Raw genomic sequence first — 26,828 nt, 5'->3', positions numbered from 1 at the left:
GTACAGGGGATCGAACTGCGGGTGAGATAGGGTCCCCATTACCTTGAACCACTGCAAGGACTGTATTGTGAAATTTCACTTAATGACATGATTATGTGGACCACATCACCAAGTATGGCAAAAACCATAGTAAAGAGGGAGATGAATCCAGAATGTTATATATTTAATAACACCAGGCTTCCATTGAAATTGGAAATAGACAGGGTCTACCCCAACCCACCACACCAGAGGATTTTTACCCCGTCAACCTGGGGGTATCGCACCAGACTAACTTTGCATGGGCAACCTTTGTACACCTACATCTCAGTACCCGCCCCAATAGGGTACAATCACGAATCTTGGTATGACCAGGCGTTGAAAAGCGGCACCGCCCAAGGCCTGTTTCCTCAGCCTGACTATTGGAGGGTGTTCCACTGGAAGTGGGTGTGGAGGGGGTTGGAGCCCGACTTACCCTACCCCTCTCCTATATTTACAGCCTTGCAGCAGAGAAGAGCCACCAGACGGGTTGCGAAGAACCCTGCTCACCAAGGCTGCATCAAGGCTTTAAGAAAAATTTGTACAATGCCTGATGCACCGGATCCCAGAGAATCACTAATCTGGCCAGGATGGATGCTATCGGCATGAGGCGCAAGCCTACAGACCAGGGTTGGCTGGACTCAACATCGGATTCGGACAGCTCTACTGACACTGACGACGACTCGGACACCTCTAACGAACCTTTGCTACGGAAAACGACTACGATAACAGGAAAATCCCTTTGCCTGAAAGGGCTGCTGACGCTTCTTGCTCTGCTATTTGCTGCTGCTGTTCTCGCTACGATCTTCTACTTCATCGGAGTTGGACCGTGGTACCTTACGCATACAAAGGTCACTTATGGACATTCCAAGTATGCCACCTTCAACTGCTGGAATACAAGCACCACGGCTATTTTTGTGCCATGGGACAACGAAACTTCTGCCCAGAATCGAACCGGATTATTCGCCAAAGAAAACGGCAAAAAGTATGTGGAAAGCCGAGCCTACAAACTGAACGACTCCTCCCTAGACGACCTTATGAATCGGACCTGGGAGATCTACGCCTATGACTTCCTCGACACCGGAGCGCTCTGCTGGATACGGGTTCTACAGCGCAAGGAACGACGGACCGTCAGGTGTAACTGGATTCATCCGGATCGAGGATTTCCAGAATGGCATTGCAACATGGCTTGTCGATCACTACTACTGTTGCCGAACCAGGGGTACTGGGATACCGAAGTAGTATACCCGGCCCCGCACAGGTCCTCAGGCTGTCGAACCTGGCTCCCACGAGGGGAGTTTTGGGGTGACTATCACCTAAATTGCAGAGAGGATGCCAACATTACAGAGCAACTGCGGGTTAACAACACCTCCCGAAACGACTTTCTCGATTGGGCAACGAGGCCGCCCCCCAACGAAAGTTTGACTAACATTACGGCCTTCCTGATTCGACAAGGTCCTACACGGTTTATGTACCAATCTGACCAGCAACATTGTTATAGGAACCACTTTAGGTGGTTAAATGCCTGCCTCTGGAATAAGTTCGTCAAATGCAGGGGCCAAAATTACATTGTCACAGCTGTAGAGGAATACCGGTCGGATTTCTGGCACTCTGTACGCTCAATACGGACAGAAATTGAAACCTGGCTAAATAACACATTCCCATGGACGTACATAGCCAAAGACCAGACGTTCTTTGAGGGAGACTTCCCAGAGGGAGCGGTTCGCTCTCCTGCTGGGTTAGAGGAGTTTCACATTGCCAATTTACGTACACAACCCCTTCCAACTCCTGATGACCTTCTGAGCGCTCCAAAAGGCGACTTTGCAAAAATTGACAAATGTGTGGCACGCAGTATCTTTGACAGCCTTAATCACACTTGTTGGGTGAAAACCCACTCGTCACCACGATGCGACCTCGTACAAACTAGCAAGGCCTTCTATTCCACCTGGAGGTATCACTGTCCTAGTCCTGACGTCCTCCCTACCGCTAAATGGGCTTTGCGAGCCTGGTACGAAGATTATTCTCGGAATTGGGACTGGGAATGGTGGGGTCTCCAACAAGAAGAACTTCAAGCCTGGGTTATACCCTGTCTCCGTGAGTCTACCAATTATTGGATCAAGTACCAGTACCTCGCCACAGTTTATTCTAAGGACCGCATGATTTGGCCTGGGGTTTTTTGGAGACCTGAAAACTACGTCAACCCGAGACCCTGGCGCATGACTTGTAAAAATAACACACGAAAAGTCCTTGAGTGTGTCATAAGTTTGGCCAGAAGACCCTGCCACGAGGTCCGGGGTTGGGAGAACTACTGCAAACAACATTATGCCGACGAGTATGACACTCACTCTTCTGAAGCTACTTGGCGCAAAATCAATGGTACATGGCGGAGGGCAATAGTGAGCGGAGGGACCTGCGCAGACGCCATTCTGGGATATCATCTGCAGAAGCGCAAGAGTATTCTTGGCCTTCCCGTCCCGTTCATCCCAAATCCCCTTATAGCCATCGCCGAAGGACATGCTTTCCGAAAGAGTCTGTGTGATGGGACAGTAGACCCCGGGTTTGACTGGATTGGACCTAATCTTCTGTATTCCAATCTCACCTGCACAATCTCTAAGGAGATTTGGCAGAAATGTGGCGAAGGAGCGGACAAACACGACTGTTTCTGGTATGAAACCATGGGTGCAACCATCGTGACCGCACTCACCGAGGTTGTCGAGGAGGTTGCTAGTGTAGTGGACGGAGGCCTCCACATTGTTGAGCAATGGCTGCTGAGTGCGCTGAGTATGCTGTGGCCGTACATCTTGGGCCTACTGGGAGTGGCCGTGGCTTTAATCGTCGGCAAAGTTGTCCTGGAGGTGTGGCTGAAAGCACTTTGTCATTGCAAAAAGGGGGAGTACCAACCCCTCCCCCCGAAGGAGGAGCCTGCTTCTGCATAAGAGAGAGCTCTCGTGTGCCTACGAACCATTCAACCTTCACCGCCGCTGCCGACAACACCGGAACCAAAAGAACCACCATTGGACATCATGGAAGCTAACTCTTCAACCAACACATCGAACCCCAACTCACTTTTTGCACCAATTCAAGTGAGTACCCTTGAGCACTTAGGGGTTACCCTGGCCTGGGTACTCTACTGCCACACTGGTTCCTGGCCCAGGGGACATCCTATGAGGATCTTCGCTGCGCTACAAGGATATGTCAAGCTTATCCTACGACCCATCATCCTCCAGAAATGGGGGTTAGCTTCATCCCTCTTCGCTTGTTACCTGATGGGCCGTACCCGCATCAACTGGCGTAGGGGCGTTGTGGTTTGCCTATGGCTTGTTACCGATACCACAGCCCTGATACTGGAGCTGGTCCTTGGGGGCCGTCAAGCCACTCGAACCGCCCCACTTAAGATCCTCACAGCTATTCTAGAGGGGCTCTTCGCAGTATCTATCCTCGTCTACTTAGCGCGCCAAGCCTTGTCCATCAAAGGTCGAAGCAGGCGCATATGGCTGCAAAAGTGGATATTTCTGGCTCTTTGGGCAACGGTTTGGGGGATCTTGGTGGTCCTCTACTGGCTTCAGGAGACCTCAGACCTAGCCATCGTTATATGGATGATGACCTATGCTGCAATATTCCATGACTCAGCTCATGTCTATGATCTGGGCGAACCAGCTCCAGAGCATGACATTCCGGTTCCTGTGATCAATTCTCCCTGGCTGGCAGCCCAAGCAGGCACACAAGCTTAAACCAGCTACTCTCTCCGCTTTCGCTTTTGCATATTCGTTGTGTTATTATTAATCCGAAACCCCTAATCGTGAAGTTACCTAGGTTGCTGTTTCTCCTCAGGCACCAACCTGCTGTGTGGGATGTGGGATCGCCGCAGAATCCTATGGATTCATTTGGGTTGCATCGTCCTCCCGCTGGTGTCACAGTTGCGTGAGCAGCCGTATCACAGATGTAACGGCAATTCTCTGCGCCACAGGGCCAGGAGATTTGCCTTACATAGCGGCTTCCACATCTCGATCCCTGGAACGGGTGCACAAAATCGTGTGGACCTCTGCCTTTGGCCAAGAAGACGACGACTTCACAGCATCTCCAATGCACACGGGACTTCTGCTGCCCGTGATTCAGAAGTTATGGGAACACCAGCTTACTCGACAATGCCTGCCAACTCTACACCTTCTCGATGGACGAGTTGTGGCAGTAGGCGAGTACCTTCCACCCGCGTGTCCCATGTCTCCGGATATGTTTATCGATGTCGGATGCCAAACCAGCAATGCGACTAACAGAAAAGGTACCCAAACTGAGATTCTCAGTTCATCTCACCACGCGTGCCAGACAGAAGACACCCTCTTTGCGTCATCTCCGTCACCTGATCCGCCGTCGACCAATATGGATTTTCAGGATCTACTGGCTGAGTTGGAGGGATACTGTAACAACCCACCGACACTGCCTGACTCTGAGATGGATCTGTCTTCGCTTCTGCAGTCTTCACTGGAGGACATCAGCCCTCCTGGATCAGCCGGATCTCCACTTCCTCCCCAGTTAGACGCCGAGTGCTGGATTTCTCCGCCGTCCAATCTGACGGAGTATGAGGTTGTGGATACCTGGACACCATCATCATCTCCGGTTGCCTGCTACGAACAGGACATCTTGACTGCTGATTGCGGTGATGGACTTGACCTCTTTTGACTTAGGACTTTGTGTTTTCTGCGAAGCACTGTCCGATCTCAAGGAGGGGGTGTCAAGAAAACTGGTAGGGGGTTTGAGATCTATCCAGGTACACGCAGAACAAGGTGCATGAAGGCCTGACGGAAATAAAGCAATCTTGTGTTTTGATTATAATGATTGAGTGTTTTGATAATGATTAAGTTGGACATGTATGAATACAATAGGTAAAATGACTGTGTGTAAGTAATGATTAAGGTTTGATGATTTATAATAAGTGAAAGAGGTGATTAATGCTTATGATTAATGCTTAATGGAAATCAGCACATAGTTTTTAATATTTGACTGTGTTTAAAAGTTAATCAGAGAAAAGCACATAGTTTTTAATGTTAAAAGGAAAAGGGGAAAAAGGAGAAGGGGAACTTGTGAGTTCCTGCTGTCGCAAGCAGTTCTGAACAGATGGCCAGACGCACAGGATGGGTGGAGCGGTATGGTTGGCTAAGACCAACACGCTGAGGAAAGGACGGGACTTTCCGTCCCAGCCAGCAGACAGGAGGGGCCGACGGGGGTTTCCGTGAGATCAGCAGATGTTCAGGAAACCACGTAAACTAACACTCCCCATACACATACATGGCAGAGAACTGTATAAAAGCAGACGGAAAAGGAGAAGTTCTTGTTCTTTGTCTGCGGCACCGAAGTAGAGCTAACACGAAGAAGCAGATCGAGGAAACAACAGCAGACCACACCCTGGAGCCACGGGAAAAGCTGAAGCTTCGTGCCGCCAAAGGGAGACAAGTTCCAATCGTCCAACCCGGGTTCCTGATTCGATCGTCGGTCTTGCCTCAACCCAAACATTGCAACAGACTTGGAGAAAAGACAAAGGTTCCGGAGGGATAAAGAGTTGGGTTTTCAAAAGTAATTGAGCCCTCTCTACTTTGCTTCTATTCTAAAGAGGATTTTTCCATACAAAGGACAAAGATTCAGACCAAGGTTTTCGGACGTTCCTGTTGCCAAAGATCCACCACCAACTGGGTATGAGTTGAACTTGCTTCCTAAAAAGCTATCTCAGAATCTGCGACATAGGTTAGGGAAAAGAGACAGTAGGGTATGATTATACATGTTGATTTTATTACACTGCTCTTGAATTATATACAATTGATTATTGATTTGTATGTCACATATCCCTGCTTAAGCTTGCTTAATAAATTCATACTCTAAAATTCTAATGAGGTTGGTGGACATTGGAATTAATTGAGTCATTTAATCATTTTTCAGTTCTTTTAATAAAGGTAAAACTAAGGTACATGGTTCTAGTAAAGAGGAGGCTTCATAATTTCCTTTGGCGAGAATAAAATAATGACCCAGGGACTTACATCCAAGTCACTAAATTTAATCTAGCCGGTTCCAAGAGCAAGTTATATTTTAGAAAGCGAGCTACCGTTAACAGGAGTGGTTATTGGAATTATGCAGCTGTGAGGGCTACTCAGCTGATTGTTCCTTAACTGAAAAGGGTCGTAACTTCTGGATTGGAGGTAGTTAGAGCTAGACGAATCGCTTTCGACACCAGTTTGAATAGATTATCTCTTATAGATCTCCTTTAGGGTAATACCCAGGTCTTAGAGATTTTCCGGACCTGTTAGACAGAGAACTGGTCAGTAGTCAGCCCCGGAGGGTTGAGATGAAGTGGGCGGGGCTAGCTATTGCAGGATAACGGACAACGTATATATATATATATATATATATATTTATATATATATATGAGCATCATTTTCAAAGTACATTATTAACATGTTCAGTGTTGATTCACCACAAATCACTTACCATGTGCTCAAATGTTAAATCTAGAGTGTCACACTTTCATTTGAACTCTTTCCATCGCAGTGAGTCACTGTGGAGGAGCGTCCCCTGAGCTGGCAGCCACACACCTGGACTCTCTGAAACACATCTGCCAGACACACTCCAGGTAAGCCTGCGTGTTTTTAATGGATGCATTACATGAAATGTTGAGTCAGGCTCTCCAAAGTGCAAGAAATTTGGCCTGCCAGCAAAAGCAGTTGATACAGATTGATTTTTTTTTTTATGATTCACATAAATAAATAAATCTTCTGTAAATAAAAAAGTTTGGGTAAACATAAAGTTTTTTTCTTTTTTTTTTTAATAAGATGTACTTTTTTCTTTTATCTTATTTGTTTATAGAGTACAACCATAAACATAAAGCAGCTTTACTTTAACTTAACTGGGTAAAGTATGTATTTTTAGGAAAATATTGACCTTATTCTGATCTTTTATAAGAATTAGCAAATAAAATTCTAGATCAAAAAAAGGAAATCATATGCATTTCTTTTTATAAGGAAAACATAAAAAGAAATGTCTCAATCTCGTTGTAATCTGTTGATGACAATGACAAATAAATCTTATCTTATCTTATGTTTATCTTATGTTATCTTATGTTTCATTTCTACAGTTATTTACAGATTATTCTTTATAAATATATCAGTACAGTGTTTCTTTAAAATATTGTTTGCTACAAATCACATGAAAATAAAAAACAAAATACTTTTCTAAGATTTTTACTGCAAACACATTCAGTTTTATAATTTTGGTAAAAAGTCTGGACACCACAGATTAATATATTCTCTATTAACACTGTAAAGTTTGCAGAATGAGCAGAAGATGTATCGAAGAGTTTTGTGAAAAGGGAAATCATTTCAAGACGCCTCTTGTAAATAATGACAGAAATAACACAAATCAACAATATTTTTATTCTTTAAACCCACCATTATAACTTGAAAAAAAAAATAGAAATAATATTCAGGTTTTGACACTGATGACTTTCACAGTAGATCTTGTTTATGAGAAATAAGTTGTTTAACATCTTGGACAAGTTCAGAATTAATATTAATGCTGTTAATGTTGTTTTTTGACACACATCTATTCCGGATCACCAGAATTCACTAGTGAACTTTCATTTACTTGATTACATTTGCTTGAGTAACTTTTTGGGAAAAAAAACAAAAAAACTTGTTAGGAGTATTTTCACTACCCTGTACTTTTTACTTTTGCTTAAGCAGTTTTATTTGAGTAAAATTTGTGGATTCTCCACCCACTGAATAAAAAATAAACATATTTTAACCAAAAAGACACACCTGCAGTTTTTGTTAAAGTTCCATAATTTGATTTTGTAAAAAATTTATTTTACCTGATTTTTTTCGTTACTAATGTAAGATATTGTCATTTTAGCCTTAAAATACCAACATTTCTGCTTGATGTTAAAATTTGGTTTATCTGATTATGGTAATTTTAAATATTAAATGATTGATAATTTGATCAGCTACTCAGTACTTGAGTTAACCTTTTACCAAATGGCTTTTTACTTTAACTTGACTAAAAAATGTAGAAGTATTTCTACTCTTACTTGTGTAAAATGTCTGGATTTTCTTCACACTGAATAAAAAACAATCATGTTTTAACCAGAAATTCACCAGATACAGACACACACCTGCAGTTTTTGTTAAAGTTTCACAAGTTTTTTTTACTGAAAGAAAACGATTTGGAAATATTTTCTTTTCCCTGATTTTATTACTTTTGTTCTTTAAAATACACAAATTTCCATTTAACTTCATATTTTGGTCTGTCTGATGATGTAATTTTTTAATATTAAATGATTGATACTCTGATCAGTTACTCAGTACTTTTTACCAAATACTTTTTTATTCTTACTTGAGTAATTTCCTGGATGGCTACTTTTTACTTTTACTTGAGTAAAAATATGTCAAAGTAGTTCTAGTCTTACCTAAGTAAATTTTTTGGCTCCTCTGCGTATCACAGCTGTGTGTTGTGTAAAATCTGTGATGTGATGTGAGTCTATTTGAGTGACATAAATACAAAAATGTGATGAGTAATGAAGTGATGGGTAAACCATATGTCCCTTGACCTCTGCTGCTGCTGCTGCACTTTCAGACATTTGAGCCTCTGCACCGCTAAGGTTTCACACACACACACAAACCCTTGCACGCACGCACCCCCACCCCCACGCACACACACACACACACACACCCCCACACACACACACACACACACACACACACACACACCCCAACACGCGCACGCACAGACCGAGTTGTATGTCCTTACCTTCAGAGGACATTTCCTTAACTTCCACTCTTTCTAGACACTATAATCCAAACTCTCCCTCCAGTTTATGCCTCTATATAGTTACAGGTAGTTTAAACTGTTTTCAGTAGTTTAAATAAACTTTTTTTACTCCATGATGTTACTGTGAGTCCCCAGACCTCCCATCACATTTTAGGAACACACACACACACACAACCAGCACACACAGGTTTTATTAGCCAGGGAAATGTGTTCAGCCTAATATTAGATTGGGAGAGCAGAGACGGGTCACACATCTTCTGCGTCTTCTTTCACTAAAACCAAGACGGACCTTCTGTCCGCTCAGCCCTCTGATTCTCTCTCTCTCCCGTTTACAGACCGAGGACACAAGATGCTGAGGTAAGACATTTTCAGTTTGCATTGTTTCTGTCTCTTTACGTGTTTCACAAAGTTACACGTCTCTGTTGACCACCTCACAAGTTACTAATAGTTATTAATTTTTGAGACTACTTTTCTTTGTTTTGTCAGAGACTCTAAAATTAAATGCATTTAGATGCTTTAATATAGCTTGACAAATATGTAAATATGTGTTCAGGTTGCTCTTTTGGACAATTTGAGCCTTCAGTTTGGCGGAGGGGTTTCCCGCCCTTCATGTATCTCAGGTAAGTGCTTACATTTTAAGAATCGTCTCATTTGTATACTTAATTCTTTGTAGTTTTTTGTGGTTTTTTTATTAACATGAGATGTTCATACGGCTTGGAGTTTGTCACATTTTGTGAGAAGTGGAAACTATAAATGTACTTTATGTGAAACGCAAAGCAGCGCATCATCGTGAATAATAAAATAAATCACATTCATGCATTCACAATGTCAACCATTTGTGCATAGAATAAATCACTTTTCATACCATAGGTAAGTGTAGTTATTTAGTTTGGTGAATAGTAGTTACTGCACTGGGAATAATTCACTTCTTATAGATTTTCTTAGTTGCCAGAGTGAGGCTGTAATGGCTTCCTGAGGTCAGAGGTTCAAACTGATGGAAAAGAGGACGGAGGATATTTATTAAAATATTCCTTTATGTCGTCCATATTCTTTTAGCAAACAGTTTAGACGTAGATATTTGTGGTTTCCCTCTATTTTACCTGCCACACTGTAAAACATTTGAGCCACATTTAGTTGTGTCTACTGTCTTCTGCTCTTTAAGTTAAATAAATTTAGCGAGTTTTAGGTTTTGAACCTAAATGTTTGAGTTTGTGAAAGATAAACTTACAGTAGTAAGTTGTGTTACCTTTTATTTTAAACGTTGAATAAACTAGAGTTTTTAAGTTAGCACTTAAAAAACTAAAAGAAGAAAAAGACAGAAGTGGGAACAATTTCCCAGAATGCTTAGCGGCTGTTTTTGTATCCTGAGATGGAAGTGCGTTGTGTTGATCTGACTCTTGTGTTTAATTAAGACAAATGTTTATTTTAATGCTTGAGGATAATGTCCTGTTCACACTAAATGTTTCTGAACAGAAATTTGATACAATAATTGTAATAATTATTATTATTAAGTTGATATTGTGAGTGAAAATAATAGAGAATTGTGGCTCTTTAACCAGGTGAGGGCAGTTTTTTTGTCTTCCATATTTCCTTGAAATAATTATTTGGTTTAAATTACAGCATAAAGTTAAAACTCACAATTCAAGATTAATAAACTCAAAAAAGCATTTTTTAGTCTCCTTGTCTCTTGTTGTTAAATCAACGTGATGAACTTCAATTTCTGAGTAAAAACCAAAACAATTTTCTTGTTGACTTAGGTTGCGTTTTCAGCAGGTGGACTTTCATTTTCAAGTTAAACCACCTTCAAATGTTTTACAGTGCACTGACACAATATTTTACTGTGTATCAGCTGAGTTCATTATAGAAGCTGTTTCTCAGTGAAGCTGGGAAAATCAAAGGGTTAACAGAGGAGCCATGTTGTGATGACTTCCTGAAGGCGGAGTTTCAGAAAGAGCAGAAGTTTTTAAAGAGACAGCAAACCAATTTCAAATATGAAGTCAAATTTATTTTTAGTTATATTTGATATATATAGCAATTTTACAACTGAATGTAACATAGCTACTTAATTCTGATATAATATGCCTGTAAAATACATAATACTGCCTCTTTAAAACTTTGTTTTTTAGTCTACAGGTGAGGTGATCATACCAGGCCAGTGGCCTATTCCAAGACCACTAGGTTTCCGTAACAAATAGGAGTTTTACTCTGTTCCGTTTAAATCATTTGTTTTACTATATTGAAGAGTTGTTTCAATATGTTTTTTATTTCTTCTTTTTTTCCATTTTACTAAGACAAAAAAAAGAATACCGGATTTTTATACAGGATTAATATAACGAACTGAAAAGAGATTGTAAAAGATTGTTTTACTCTTTGTGAACAGATGAAACACATTTTCTTCATGTTGTTTGGAAATAAAAAAATTTTAATTGAAAATAAATAAATAAATAAAAAATATGAATCTGTGAGCATTTCTTAAAAATGTAGCAAAGGTGTTTAAAATTTAAATCCTCAGTGTATGTGCATAATTTACCTCTGTTTCACAGGTTTACAGTGTACAGACATTAAATATAAATAAATAAACTTTAGAGGAGAACACTATGTTTACAAATATTTACAGCATTTGTTTTGTTGAAATATGAAAATATGCCTTTTAAATTATCTTAAGTACAGTATTATTTGCTGGCAGTTTGCATGTCAGCGTTTATACATGGATAACTTTCCTGTTTTTTCCTGCAGCTCATCAGGTTAAAGGAAGGATGGAGCAGAGAGACGAGGATTCGTCCTGTCCTCCTGTGCTTTCCGACAATTTGATTAAAAGGCTCAGTTCACCTGAAACGGACCGGAAACCCCCGAATGGAAACTCACAGAGGACGTCTTATGGTTCCGATCAGACTCGAAGGCAAGCTGACGGCAGAGAGGTGAAGGGAGTGGGAGAGCGCGCCGCTTCAACTCGGGGAAACGGGCTGCACCCCTCCGCAGCTGAGCGAATGGATCGCTCCAGCCCCGCAGAGCAGCTGGAGGAAGATTTAGGTCCGGCTCGGGAAGCAGAGGCAAAGGAGGAGGAAGAGGAGGAGAAGGAGGAGGACGGGAGTGAGGTGGAGGAGGCAGCAGAGGCTCTGGAGATGGAAGACGAGGGGACGGAGGACGACGACGAGGAGAAGCAGAGCGAGCTGGATGCTCTTTTGAGTCAGGAAGCTCCCACAGTGGAGACTCTGGTCAGTGGGGCAGAACTGCAGCTGCACAGCGAGAAGCTACACCTTTACCAGGACACTCAGGTATATCATTTATTCTTCCATATATGGTCATGAAACAAACTAAAGTTAATGCACTTTTCAGTTTAGTGTGCGGTTAGGGTGTGGATCCCTGCTGTGTTCGTAGTGTCTGTATTTTATATACACCCTAAATGATTTATGCTGCTGCTAGCAACCATTTCTCCTGAAACCAGAGATGAATCATTGAGGTGTTTTTATTGACGTTGTTACAGACTAATTACTGTTTTAGAAACCTTTTAGTAAAACACTGTAAGAATGTCAATAATAGTATATTTGCACTGTTAAAACAACTCAGTTAAAGTAAGCAATAGGCCTCAGATTTTACATTTAAGCCTTTTTTTAGTTTCAAATTATTTTTTTATTTAGACAAATTTCCATCACATTCATTAGTAACAGTAACAATAACAGCTCACTTTTTAAGTTAACCTGGAGAAAAATTATACAAAAAATAGAAATTATATTCAATTTAATCATAAAGAGCCAGGCTCACAAAGACATTTGTAAAACGTTTTGGTGCTAACACTTAGCTTTCATCAACAACTCATAAGTGGAAGTGAGAGCGCTGCGCAACACAAATAATCACACAGTGCGCTAAATAGTAAAACATAATGTAACGAAGCTTCGAGGCAGCTTGAGGAATCGTTTCAGCCCTAAATTACAGCTTAAGGTGTATGTTTTCAACTTGGAGGAAAAAATAAATGTTTTCCATAACAAAAATCTTATGGACAATAGTAGGTGGTTCTGGTTTTAATCTTTTCCTTAATGGCTGCCGATGGTATAGACAGCAGGTTTTTGTCTACGAAGTTTCACATTTGATTGTTTACATTAAATTTATTTTCAGTATGTTTGTGGAACTCTTCGCAGTGTAGTGTTATTACCTCAATTACCTTAACTTAAGCCTTTTTTATTTTATAAATACTTTAAAAGATGCATTACAATAACAAAATACACATTTTATTGACTAAAATGCAGCAACACAGCATTTCTTTAGTGAACGGTTGGTTATTTAACAAACATCTGCAGCTAAAAAGCACTTATATCATCAACATGTGACCAGCTCAGCTCTTTCTGATAAACCTAACATCAGAGTGTAGAACTGATCTGTTGATTGTTTTCTGAATTAATCAATTAATAATTGGATTAACAAAATGTGCCTAATAGGAGATTTTCTTTGTTTTTACTACAAAGTCACACTGGGTAGAACAAATTTATGGGGTTATCTTAAATGCAAAATGTATGGTATTTTTGTACAGTTTTGGCTTAATTATTACCTTTCTTACTATGTTGCTCATTTAACAAATAAACTTTTTTTTGAGTCTGAATCCTCCAGTTAATGGTTAATCAAGTACTAGTTGACGATTATTTTAATAATCGATTCATCATGATTAATTTAATTAATCGTTTCAGCCCTGACAAGCAGGTAGAGCTAAAAAATATCTGAATAAAATGGTGCAAAGTAGAAAATCTATAGGTTACCATGATGAATGCAGGAGGACTCTGAGAGCTGCCTGAGCGAGGAGGCGCTCCCTTCCCAGGAGGCCGATTTGGAGCAGCAAGAACAATATCCAGAGGAGAGGGAGGAAGAAGAGGACTACGACTTCATCAGGAGAGCTCCTTCCCTGGACGAAATGGCGAAGCTCATCACGGTGGAGGAGGTGACTGTTTTTCTGTAATTTTTTAAATTATTTTTATTTAGTATGATACTCTCAAAACATAGCAGAAGATTGAGGTGAAAATTATCAGTTTATTATGTTTTAAAGGTTCTTCCTAGATCTGTCCCTCCTCCTGTAAAAGACACGTCTTGTTTAGATGGGACCTGTCATACATAATTCACATTTTGCACGTTTTTGTCATTCCATTTGGACCTCAAGTGCTTCTGAAAACAGCCCAAGTGCTGAAGGAAAAACCCATCCAGCTGGTTTTGGCAAAAAGTTCATGTTTTTTTTGGTGTCTGGAAAATTAGATGTTTCAAAAACCTTCTGAATTTAACGTCACAAATCAGCAGGCACTAGCGAAGTCCAGCCTGTTACCTAGCAACCCCAGCAGAGTTCTGGCCATCACCTAGCAACCCAAGCAGAGCTTCATCCTGTTTGGTCAGCTGGTTTTACCACTGCATGCGCTGTGCAATGACCGCTAGAAAAAACGTGTTTTGTGGTTGACTTACCATTCAGAAACCACTTACTGCATTCTTGTTGGTTGTGCAGATGTTTCCACTTCTGCTTTTCAAAGATGTTTGGTTGGAGAAACTAGTAACTCATTACCCAACAATGATTTTTGCGCATGTAATAAACATGTTTTTCATTGCCAATAGACCTAAACTAGCCTTTTCAAGGATACATAATGAATCGCATTTAAATTATTCCAGACTTTCTAACTCTAACCTAACATGTGTTTTAGATGTAACGCAGTTAGATTAACGTTTTCAGACAGTTGCTTTATTTAGAGAGACCACTCTTAAAGTGCAGGACTAAAATGTGTCTTTTTAAAACATTTTATTTCATCTTTTTTTACTGTTCTAGTTTAAGGTTTAATATCTCAGGTTCTCATTGTTCTCTAAATGAGTTGAAAATGGTTTTCAATTGTTGACTGGTGTCATTATTACATAATGTGAGCCACAGTTGGACTGACTGAGATGCTCTGGTGTCAAAGTCCACTTACTTGTGAGCCATAACTTGTTTCACAGGGAAGATGGTCCGGTTCATAAAAAGGTCCATATTCCAGAACCGGGCTGTGTGATGCAGTCATTTAATTATCAAGTTTTAAGGAGTTGGAATCCTTTCTGTTCTTTTGTTTATGCCTGGTAGCGTCTCTGCTGTAAAATGTCTTACCTTTTTGTCTGTTGCGGTGCGTCTCAGATGTCCCCCGCCGCTGGACTTGTCTCCATCTTGAAGAAGCAAAGTGTGTATGTGGACAGCCTGACTACGTCTGCTGACCCAGAACCCACACAGGAGAAACCCACCGCCAAGAGACGCGTCCGCTTCAAAGTTTCTGATGATACCTATGATCATGGTATGTTACTCGATTTATTTCCTTAAAATCACTAATAAAGGAAAACAACATTGTGAATTATCACTAAGTGGAAGCAGATGTTACTTTGGTATTCTGCAAAATCAACAAATGCCCGCCTTTTTTGTGCTAATGCATAAATGTTTTTATGCAAAAATGTTCAATAATATTGGGTTTACGTGACTAACTCCCACCTGCAGGTGGCAGTATGTCTTCCTTTTGCTCCACTGTTGCCACTGCCTTACTTGAAGTCAAGTTAAAGTCCATGATCGATGTGGAGAGTAAGAAAAAGTCACTTTTAACAACGTACATAAGTGCAGATATTGAAGATATTTCTAAATTAGCACAACAAAATCTGCAATATTCATTGCCAAAAATCACAAAAACAATCACAAAATTCTGTAGGAACTGATCAATGTGAAAAGATGTTCCATATTATTTAATTTTACAAATAACTTATTGAATTCAGAGACAGCTATTTATCAATATTTCAACAGTTTAACGGGTTTTATTAGACCTGTTTTATTGGATGATAAATTGTTATTGTGGTAAACTACAGTATAATATTGTTGTTTTGAGACAATTTTCAGGTAGTAGGTTCTTAAAGATCAATAAACTTTAGATTCTGATTAACATTCATCGCTGGAACTGGAAGACATTTTAAATATCAAAAATAAAGAAACTAAGCAAACAACAAATAAAATGAATTATGAAGTTTCTGTTAACAAAATTTAAAAAATATGTCTATTTGAGACCAAAACACCAGACTGAAGAGTTTTATCATCAGCTTTTGGGGGAAAGAGAGAAAACAGAAAAATGTATGAGTTTGTTTTAATTTATCATGAAATTAATTGATTTATTGCTTAAGTTTTATCAATTATTTCTGACATATGATAGTTTGACCCCCCCGGCTGCAGAGTGATGGTCAACAACTCGTGTCTACCTGCATGTGATTTTATTTTATTGTTTGTTTTTCTGTGTAGAAGTTGGCGGTGGCGACTCCTGTCTGCTGCTCTTCCTCCTCTGTCTGGTTACCGTCGTCATCAGTGTCGGCGGCACCGCCCTCTACTGCGCTCTGGGGGACGCCCAGTCCTCCGTCTGCCAGGACTTCTCCAGAAACGCAGACTTTTACTTCGGCCAGATCCGTCGGGGGATAAACCGGCTGCAGCACTGGTATTCCTCCGGGTTGTAGCAGAAATCCCCTGATGGGTGTTGAGGTAATGTTCCTCGTGAAGAGCTTACTGCCATTTATTGAGTGGCTAGTCGTCTCCTTCGGATGCATTTGGCGTTTTCAAACGCGCAATGTCGACGCTCTGCAAACACAATTCCAGTGCACTTTTAAAAAACATGTTTCAGATGCTCCGTTCACGGAGAATTCTGAAGAAAAACTAAAATACTTAACTTGTGGTGTCTTAATTTTTGTACGACAGAAAATCTGTCAGCTTTCTTACTTTGTCCGTCAAAATTAAAAATCTTATGTGCACAAATGTTGCTGAGAGAAGTTTAATACCTCAGCTTCAAACGAATTTACCAACGAATGCGTAAAATAATGTCTGATTTAATCTCATTAAGTGTTTTGTAATTTGTGCAACAAAAGGTGTTGCTTTTACTGTAGTTTTTTTTAAAAGACAGAAAATGTAACTTGAGAGATAAATCTTTGCATCTGTCTGCTACTTCGAATGAAATCACTTTGTCCTAAGTGTTTCTTAAAAATACAAATGAATGTTTGGAGCTTAATTATAAACTTTGCTATGAGACATCTTTAAAAATCATTGTGAAATTTTATTATTTACCATCCGTGAATTGCTAATGGCGTACAATCATGTTTTATTTGTTCTACGTTGGTGAAAAGAAAAATAAAAAATGGTGTGAAATAACTTATTTTAACTTTTTCGTTGCGTTTGCAATGAGCAGTTCCCTGCTGCTTGATCCGACTCGGCGGCATGCTTTAACTCTCTTGAGTTTCACTGAGCAGGATTTGGTTTTGTGTAGCATATTTAAGACGTAGAGAAAACGGTGCACATCTGTACATGCTGTCAAATGATTGTCTATCATGTTGCACATGAGAACGGTACTTTTTAAGAAAATATTTTTGAAGATTTTGCAATATTTCTACACGCATTTCTTTCTGTTAGGAGTTGACATCGTCAGACAGCCGTTCGTTTGCACAGACCACTTCAACAGAAAACTCATGAACTACTTAAGTGTTTGTGTCAAAATATGAAATGTTTTATCGATGAGAAACAAAAAAATATATATTGTTAACGTTATTTACTTGGTGTAGATAATCGATGCAGGACCACATGAAGCTCTATCTGCCTGTGTGTTTGTTCTTTCAGGGAATTCTGGGAATTAATCCGCTAAAACATCCGGTTTGTTCTGGTAGATTTTCCCAAAAGTAATTTTAGGAAATCAGAATGACTTTCCACCACTTGGTCTTCCATATATAACACAGATTTTGTTCTTTATTTATTGTCTTTGTAAACCTTAGTTTTGTCTCGTTGAGGTGATTATGTAGCCTACTAGCCTCTTTCGATTCGATTTTAAGGCGTAAATTCATTTTTGCAATGAATTGCATTGCTTTCTTTGGTTTTGTGGAGGATAAATTAACAAAAAATACCCGTGGAAATCCTCAAATCTCATAGAAAAGTGGACAAACATCTGTAAAAGAGGGAATATGAATGTTTCTCTAATCTTTACTTAAAGGGCTCATATCGTCTATTATTTAACTTTTGTTTTCAGAGTCATTTCCATGATTGAAATGTCCAAAATATGAAAGAGAAAAAACAAGAAGCTGCACATAATAAACCTTGTTAAAGTTTGCTTTCTTTGCTGTTACCAGAGCTGGGCAGAGTACCAAATATTTTACTCAAAGTTTATTTATATTGCACATTTACTACAGCCTCAGCAGAGCAAATGCTTCACAACATCACAAGTATATAAATGATGATATAGAAAATAACATTTCAGTTTAGTAAAAATAATACAACAATTATAAAACTGACAAAAATACCAAAAGCCAAGACAATACTTAACTTTAGCCCCAGTGATTTTCTTCTGTCCTTTAACTTTTCTCTTTAATTGGTGCTGAAGGCCAAGAAAATAGAGTAGCACGACTTTGACATATTTCTAACCAGGCAAAAGTAGTCTGGTTAAAAATATCCCAAGAAAGAAATAACTATAGCAAAATCTAAACTTATTTTGTGTGACTGAGGTCAAACTGTTGTGTTCACAGCCAAACAGACTTTAAAAATAAACTGGAAGAAGAGCTAAAAGGAAATAAACAATATAAAAAAAAAATCTAAGAAGTGGCTGGAATTTATCCAGAAGTTATTATAAACGAACCACTATTATAATAATTATTATTCTTTAAAAAAACAAAGACAATGTCACATCCAAAAAACTGAATAACCAGAAAAACTAAAAATAAATCTAATTTATGTTCAGGAGTCCAAATAAATGTTTTTTTTCTTCTGTCCATTCAACAGCAGAGCAGCGGAAATTTAAAGATGCAATTCTTTGGCCAAACCGAAGGGTGGCGCTGTTTGTTTAAATTATGTATTAAAATAGATTGGCACGACTTCAGCATATTTTTAACCAGGCAAAAGTAAAAGTAGCCATTCAAGAGTAAAAAAGTATTTGGTAAAAAGTCGAGTATTGAGTTACTGATCAAAGCATCAGTAATTTAATATTTAAAATTTACATCTTTAGATGGATTAAAATATAAATCTATGAAAACAATTTATTTTATGGACTAAAATGAAATAAATTCATATAAAAAACCTAGTTACAAAATAAGGCAAAAGAAACATTTTACTAAATTAATTTCTTTCGTTATAAAACTGATTAAACTTGAATAAAAACTACAGATCTGTGTCTGGTTTGTTAAAACAAACTTGGTCTTTATTCAGTGAAGTTTATTCAGAAATTTTACTCAGGTAAGAGTAGAGATACTTCATTCTGAAATCAAGTAAAAGTAAAAAGTACAGCAGAGTAAAACTACTCTTTAAAGTATTTTTCCCCAAAAACTAAATGTAACTAGTTTCTACCAAACGGCCAAGCCTGAATGTTGTGACGTTACATCATCATCATCCATATTTGGTAAAGCTTTCCTGTTTTAGGCTGTTGTTGTTTCAGAAAAACTGTTTTAAATTTATTCACCCGCTTTGAAAAGCCACGGAAAGGCCAAATTGAATTTATATTTTTAAATATATTTTCAGTCTCTAAACTATGATGATATTTTCCCTTTAAGGATAAAACAGTATTATGTGTGTCTCCGTAAAGCCTGGTCATTTGTTTGAGGATTTAACTGGATTTAACGAGTCGGTGATGCATTGATGTTTTCATTTGCACATGTCAGCTGCTGGTTCAGATGACAATCATAAAAACACAACTTTTATTTAACCTTTCAGATGATTTGTAATTATTTGTGATACAAGGGAAATGGTTTTAAATGGTTTTAAAAAGGCAGACCCATCCTGTGGTTTGTGTTTGAACTCTTCAGATGTCTGGCGTAGTTTGTTTTATATTTTTGTTTTTTTGGCTGATTTGTTTCTTCTGTCCTATTTTTCCTTACATATATATATATAGGATTTAAACCCTGTGCGTTTCTACAAATGCTGTCTTTATCATCTGCACGGAAATTGTTAAATTATTCAAGTGTTTTTGCTCCATCTGAAAGTATTGCAACTGTTTTTATTTCTTTTTTTAAGTGTATCACTGCTCTGACGAACAATTTTCATGCATCATTTTATGAACTGACTTTTTTCCCTGAGTTGTAAATTTGGTTTTATAAAACAAGTTTTCTTTATCATGTCTCATTAAAATCTGTTTTCTTTGGGAGCTTGTGTTGCATTTTTTTCTAAAAAAGTTTATTGTGCACAAATTAAGAGTTTTTAGCAACTTAGATCCCGTCTAGAAATAATAAAATGCTGTCCACAAAACATAACAGGAGTTGCAGTGATCTCAGACACAATGAATGAATTAATATTTATCGAATTACTCAAAGGAATTTAAGTTGTATTCTTCATTGATATGTTTCCTGATTCTTCCTTCAGTGTGTTTCATGGCATTATGTGAAAAAATAATTTAAATAAAAAGGTGTAGTTCATAATTATGAGATTATAATTATGAGATTGCTCAGACATAATTAGGAGAAATGTTTTTTTTTTATCAAAGTGGTGGAAATGGGCTTTCCTATTAAAGCAATAGTGATCAGAATTAACAAAAATATGCACCTAAATGTACCATTTTGTGTTTAATTAATAGAAAATACAACTCCATTTTAATTTTTAAAATTATTAAAGTAAAACCTGTATGAATATTTTCATTTTTAATGTATTTTTTATGTTATTGAACAAATGTTTAAAAATAAATATGCATTTATATTTATAAAATATAATTATAAGCTATATCTATTTAATTTATATACATGTGTTTTATATTTTTAGTATAATTTATTATAAACGTGAATTATATTTATATGATTATAAATATGTAAATATACATATTTATAAATATATAAAAAATTAATGTAACTTTACGTATAAGTTATATATAAATAATTTACATGTATAATTTGTATATAAATTATATATAAAGAGCAACACATCAAATGTAATGACAATATAAAAGAGTCAGTAGCGAGACAATCAAGATAAGTTTAAGCAAATATTGATACATATTTTAATAAACAAGATACTTTAGTATAAAATAAATAAATCCAGGGAAAAATAAGAAAAAAACGCTAAAATAAACACTAAATAAATTACGTTTTTTTTTTTTTTACGTATAGTTTCTGCGTTCGCACACGTGACGTAATGACGTCGTTCTCATTACGGATGTAAACAGAGCTCGTCGCACATGGAGCAAAAAGCGGGGATGCCGCCGACTGTGGAGCGGTTTGTCTGTCCGGGAAAGGGGAACGGTCTCCGGGCCACAGCCAGGATCAGCCGGGGTCAGCTGGTGACCTCCGCCGAGCCGCTGGCGTCCTGTGTGTCCGGCAAACGGGCCAGAGAGGTCTGCCACCACTGCTTCACCCGGTAAGTCCGGTTCGAGTCCAAACTGTGAGGGTCAATCTCACAATGCGAGCTACTCTGTTCGGTATTTTAGCTAACAGAAGCTGTAAGCACAATCAGATTTTTGTGTTTTTTAAAGTGTATTTTTGTTTATTTTGTTGTAAACTGGATCTTAGGTGTGTGTGTATGTGTGTGTGTGTGTGTGTGTGTACTCCAACAAACCTGCTTTTAAAAAGTTGCATCGCTTCCTCTGCATGTTGCACTTTAGTTTAAATCAGGTGTTGAATTATTTTACCCGGATTAAAACCCAATGTAGTTTTTCAGTGGGTCACCAGGTGGCGCTCTTGCTCTTTGCTGAAATTTCACATTGTCGTCTCGTTTGTTGTAAAGCAGCGAGTCTATTATGACGGATTTTTGTAAAGCTGGAAATACTTAAGTCTCTTTGTGTTTCTGTGTTTCATGAATGATTCATGCTCTCAAAATGTTATTAAATAAACGACCAGGGTGTTTTGTTATCTGCCATAGATTAGTAATTACTACAGAACTAGATTATGTTGAGCCTAATGTGGAAATACGGAAACATCCTTGTTTTATCTTGAAAATTTCAGAGATTTGATCTAAAAAATCTCTGTGTTTTTTGGTGGAAATGTTCTTTTTTTTTCTATCTACAATGGACCTAGTACGCCAGAACACAACATAATAACAAAAGAGAAAATTGAGTTACTGAAGGAGTTCAAAAAGTCAAAAATCTGCTAGAAATAAAAGAAAAATTTAGATTAATTTCAGAAATGTTCTAGAAGAAACAAGAACATTTCTGAATCGGAAAAGATGAACATTTTTTATAAAAAAATAACCTCAGATTAATATCAGAATATTTCTAGAAAAAACATGGAGTTTGAAAAGTCAAAAATTGTATTTTACATTTTTTTTTATTTTCTAACTTTTCCTTGGTTTATTTTAGTTTTACTTTTTTGAAAATGTGTGAGTTTTTGGTGGAAAATTTTTTTCTACAATGTCCCTTATATGCTGTCATAGTTCAGTTCAGTCAGTCAGTTTAACAAAGAAAAACTGCTAAAAGCTTTCATTATTATTTTTATTCATATTCTGGTATTTTCACATTTTTAGAGTAAATTGCGTAACAGGAAATGAGAGGTGATTAAACTCCATGAGACATGCACCAAGGATGCTTCATCTGCCTCCTTTGTATTTTTTTTTTGCTCTGCTTCGTCTCACTTTTCTCACTATTGAAATTTGTCCATCTGGATTCTTAATTGCTTCTTTTCAAACCCTTCAAACCCTCTTCATCACTGAGGTAAAGTTATTTATCCAGGACAGAAAAGACTGTTCTGATTTCTCCCTCGGAGCGTCACATGAACAAGTGGATAAATTACTGAGGCTTTAATAGTGCACGTGTAATACAGTCACAGTAGCAATCAAAAGGTAATTCTCATGTCTATTTTAAGCTCCTTTCAGAATGAGATGTTTTAGGGCGTCTTGTCACTTTAAATCCGAGTAAGCTGCTGCTGGCCACGCCCCCCAACTCAATGTTTACATTCACACATAAAAAGCTCTGCAAAGATATGGACGATTATACAACTGTACATCTTTGAAAAGCAGAAGTAGAGCCTTCTGCACAACCAACAAGAATGCAGCGCATACAGCGGTAAAACCAGCGGACCAAACATGCTGGTGCTCAGCTTGGGTTGCTAGGTGATGGGTGAAACTCTGCTTTGGTTGCTAGGTAACCAGCCTGGTGTTGCTAGGTGAGGGGCAGTGCCTGCTGATTTGTGACGTTACATTCAGAAGGTTTTTGAAACGGCTCGTTTTCCAGACACCAAAAAAATCCAGACCCAAATGGAAGCATGAAAACATTCAAAATATGAATTTTACATAATAGTTCCCCTCTGAGGTCATGAAGTGATTCTTTAAATTCTTCTTTTGGAGTTTTTTGGTAAAGAGCATAATTTATAGTTTCATCAGTTTTAGCTAGATGTTATTTTTTTAATTACTATATTAACTTTCAGCAGGTAATATGCCATGTAGACCTTTGAAAAAGCTACACTTATGCAGAGAGACAATGTAGCTTTTATTACTCCTGCAGTGGTTATGAAAAACAAGGAAGTGAATCTGCTAATGGAGACGAGTCGGCCAGTCGGCTGACTGGGGCAGAACCAGTTACAGCCAGAAACCTCCACCGTAACCTGACATGTAGTCAATATCTAAAAAATATGCAGCATATAAGATGGAATTACAACAAAAGGAATCAATGAAAGAAAAAATTACACCACTATTGTTTCCACGCTTTAGGCAATCAGTAGTTTATGTGTGTGTTGCGGTGTGGGGTTTGGTGAGGGTCAAAGGTCAAAGCTATAACGATATTTTTGAGGTATTGAATAAATGTTATGGCTACATTTTGCTGCAGCAGACACTCATCAGAGCCGAGGTTCAGAAAGCTTTATTGATTTATTTTCTGAAAACCTGCAAGTTATCTTGATGTCCCACAAACTGCTGGACGGCGCGAAGCGGCGTGCTCATGAACGCAGCGTGTGGTCTCACACGTGTGGCGCGCATTTTTCTGGTTTTACTAAAACACAATTAGCTTCACAGCATGACAGTGTTAAAAAAACGCCTCTCTGAGCGTGCGATTGTTTGTTTGGCCATATCACTGGGAGTACAGAGTCTGTTTCTGTGTTCGTGTGTCCAGGAAATGAGCATCAAAGCTGGAGTTAATTACAGGCCTTGAAGGCTGCAGGTTCGTAATGAGTGGTAAAAGCTGAGGGAATAAACTCAGACGTATGAGACTTAGCAGAATCAACAACAAAACAAACTGCTTTTATGTTCTCGCACTCGCCTAAGATACACCTCGGCCTGTCGCCATAAAATAATTTTGCTGGCAAATGAAGATGCAGCAATAATTTATAATAAATTCTACTATTGTTGTTGTCAGACCATTTTGAAGTAATATATTGATGATGGAATAATAATGCAAAGACCTTTAAACTTTAATTTCATAAAAAACAACATTGGAAGATATTTAAAAATCCAAAATAAAACATGAGAACCAAAACAATAAATAAAACAGAAATAAAACCCAAACACAAGAGGAACCATAAACCAAATGGGTTATAAATCACAAAATTATACTTAAAAATATGTTATCAGGCTCGTTTTACTAAATGATTAATTGCTTATTGTGACAGGGTTAGCTAGAGCTAATTTTTTTGTTCAAGATTTTTCTTCAAGAAAATAAAATCATGACGGGAAAAAAAAAGCAAAATGGAGAAAATCTAAAATTTCAAAAGGCAAACGAAGCTTACAGCTCAGATTTGAGTTAAAAAGTGAAAAAGATTTGAAGGCATTTTATCTATTAAAAAATATGGTCAAGTGAAGAAGTCTGAAAAAATGAGCTGTAGCTTACACACGTAACAAACCAGCACTCTACCAGCGGATTTAAAAGCTCTCTGTGGGGAGCACAGCCTGCTTTTAAACATCCACAGTCGTGAATTCCAGTTTCTGACAACAATTAAAATTTGAAACCCAAAAATTGTCACAGCATTATTAGTTTGCACAATAGTTCACCTTTAAGACTGTCTTCAAAGTCGCAAGACTCTGAAGGCACATTTGTTTTTTTAAGCATATGTATATGTGGCTGAATATAAACATACAGGGAATATATATTGCAAAATGTTTGATAGAGTCTTTACTGATATATCCAGGCAGTTTTTATCTGCAGTGCCATTTGAAGTTTAAAATAAAACATGCAGAGCCTTAACTGCTCCTTAAGCAAAGCTAAAAAAGCCAAAGGGACTTTCATCTCGGCTGAATTCTCTAAAGACAGATGCTGAGCGGCGGTACAACCGCGGTTTGACAGTTTTTGTTTTGACTGCCTTGAAACTAATGAAAGAAGTTTTAGAAATGGATGAAAGTAGTGGAGGAGCCACTGTTAGAGAGATAGCAGAGAAAACAGGCAGATTATAGCCCAGATATTTAATGCTTTTCAGCCTGTGTGTGTTGGGGTGTGCGTGCATGGGGTAGGGGCCACACGTCTTCCATCAAGTCTTTATATTTGACACCAATCTCTCACTCAGCGTCTCTTTGGAACATGTGCAAACACACACCGCAGATAAAAAACAAACATCTAAAAGCTCTTGTCTTATTTATAGAGCAAAGCATTTGATTGAAAGCTAGATGACACCAGTTTCTACAGGTCTTTGTTATTTTTAAAGAACACAGACAGAAATATTGACAGGCAGTCTAACTTGAGATGCTTGTTCTAATTTCAGCCGTGTGCTGATGCCTTTTAGCTGGAGGCTGAAGAACAAAGAAGAGAAACATTCACAGTAGGCGAGTGTTATCAGCAAACTATGACAGCGCCAATCAAAGATGTGAAATGTTAAAACATGGGAGTTCTCTTTAGGTTCTTTAACTGTTGGGGAAAATGATTGTGTAACACAAACCCAAAGCCCAGATCATAACACCGCCTCCACTTTCTGAACAGAAGCTGGAAGGTATTATAGCATTCCTCTGTTGTCTTTGACAAAAGACAACAAGCCATTTCTCCAGCTAGCGCTAGACTTCGAGGTTTGTTTTGATTGTTTTTACCCAGAATGCCCTGCGTTATAGTTTGCTTCTTGCTTTTGGAGCAGTTTCCAGTCTGCTTGCATTCACATATGCATTCAAACCACACTAGAGTTCACTTCAGACTAAGTACATTTTTATTTTTAACTAAGCTGTAAGAGAATTATAGTTACTGCTTTAACTATATTTTTGCAAGAAATAAAGTTTTTTTTTTTTTCAAACAATTAGTCGGAAGTGCAAGAACCAAACATGTTGCCACCCACAGCCTTTCTTGGCATTTTGGAACATTAGAAGGCCGCGACAAATAGTGTAATAACGCAAGTTCACATTCTCAAAGATCAGTAAACTTTAATTTATAACAAACATTTAATACTGGAACTGGAAAACTTTTTAAATATCCAAAATAAATAAACAAAACAAAAGAAACAACAAATCAAATGAATTATGAAGTCTCTGTAAGCAAAATTGACCTTCAAAGAAGGGTCTAGTTGAGACCAATTCAACACACTGAAGACTTTTGACATTCAGTTTTTGTTAGAAAGAGAGAAAAGAGAAAATTATGCAAATGGAAATTATTGAGCTAGTTTCAATTTATCATTTGATTAATTGATTTATAGCTTATTGTGATGCCAGTAGCTTCGTCCTGTCGTACCAGGTGTGGTGCGGTATGAGCCGCTTTCACAATGGAAATAGACAAAATGGCCTCCCGACTCTTGCCATGCCTCTCAGTGGAAACAAGACATTAGGCCCAGTTTAAGATGATTGTTGACTGCATGAAAAAGTTTCACATGTGGTGAAGATCACCTTCTCAGCCTCACATGGGCACAGGGTGACATTTTTCTCACTTTGCTCTTCTGAACTGGCAGGATGGAAACCTTCTCGGTTTCAGATTTGACTAACACCCACACACACACACACACACACACCCCCACACACACACACACACACAGACATGCAGTCTTACATGCAGCTTTTCTGCATAATGTGTAAAGGCAACGCCCTGAAACCGACATGTTTCCAAACATCCGATGCGTTTTTCCCCAAAGCTGTCCCAGCAGACAGACTGATAAAGTGTGTGAATCCGGTTATATAGGCGGCATACAGATGACTGCTTTAGATGACAAACCAAGAG

The 26,828-nt window shown here is 38.2% G+C and overlaps 2 protein-coding genes across 4 annotated transcripts in view; both read left to right on the top strand.

Moving 5' to 3' along the window:
- cnsta (consortin, connexin sorting protein a) overlaps positions 1-18,391 on the top strand; it is a 42,237-nt gene extending 23,846 nt beyond the window's left edge. For all 3 annotated transcript variants that reach the window (XM_028014541.1, XM_028014542.1, XM_028014543.1), the window contains 7 exons: positions 6,550-6,631; positions 9,159-9,180; positions 9,377-9,443; positions 11,560-12,098; positions 13,586-13,750; positions 14,951-15,104; positions 16,085-18,391. In XM_028014541.1, coding sequence (XP_027870342.1) covers positions 6,550-6,631; positions 9,159-9,180; positions 9,377-9,443; positions 11,560-12,098; positions 13,586-13,750; positions 14,951-15,104; positions 16,085-16,293 — 1,238 coding nt within the window. In that variant the 3' untranslated portion in view covers positions 16,294-18,391. The remainder of the gene's footprint in view (positions 1-6,549; positions 6,632-9,158; positions 9,181-9,376; positions 9,444-11,559; positions 12,099-13,585; positions 13,751-14,950; positions 15,105-16,084) is intronic.
- A 2,529-nt stretch (positions 18,392-20,920) lies between these two features.
- The window catches only part of smyd3 (SET and MYND domain containing 3), a 75,343-nt gene continuing 69,435 nt past the window's right edge, over positions 20,921-26,828 (top strand). Inside the window, exon 1 of the mRNA XM_028016064.1 lies at positions 20,921-21,142. Within this exon, the coding sequence (XP_027871865.1) occupies positions 20,964-21,142 (179 nt within the window). The 5' untranslated portion in view covers positions 20,921-20,963. The remainder of the gene's footprint in view (positions 21,143-26,828) is intronic.

Source organism: Xiphophorus couchianus, chromosome 4 (genome assembly GCF_001444195.1).
Source record: "Xiphophorus couchianus chromosome 4, X_couchianus-1.0, whole genome shotgun sequence".
Classification (NCBI taxonomy): Eukaryota; Metazoa; Chordata; class Actinopteri; order Cyprinodontiformes; family Poeciliidae; genus Xiphophorus; species Xiphophorus couchianus.
Note: the sequence above shows the minus strand (reverse complement) of the source record. Positions and strands in the feature narration are given on the sequence as shown.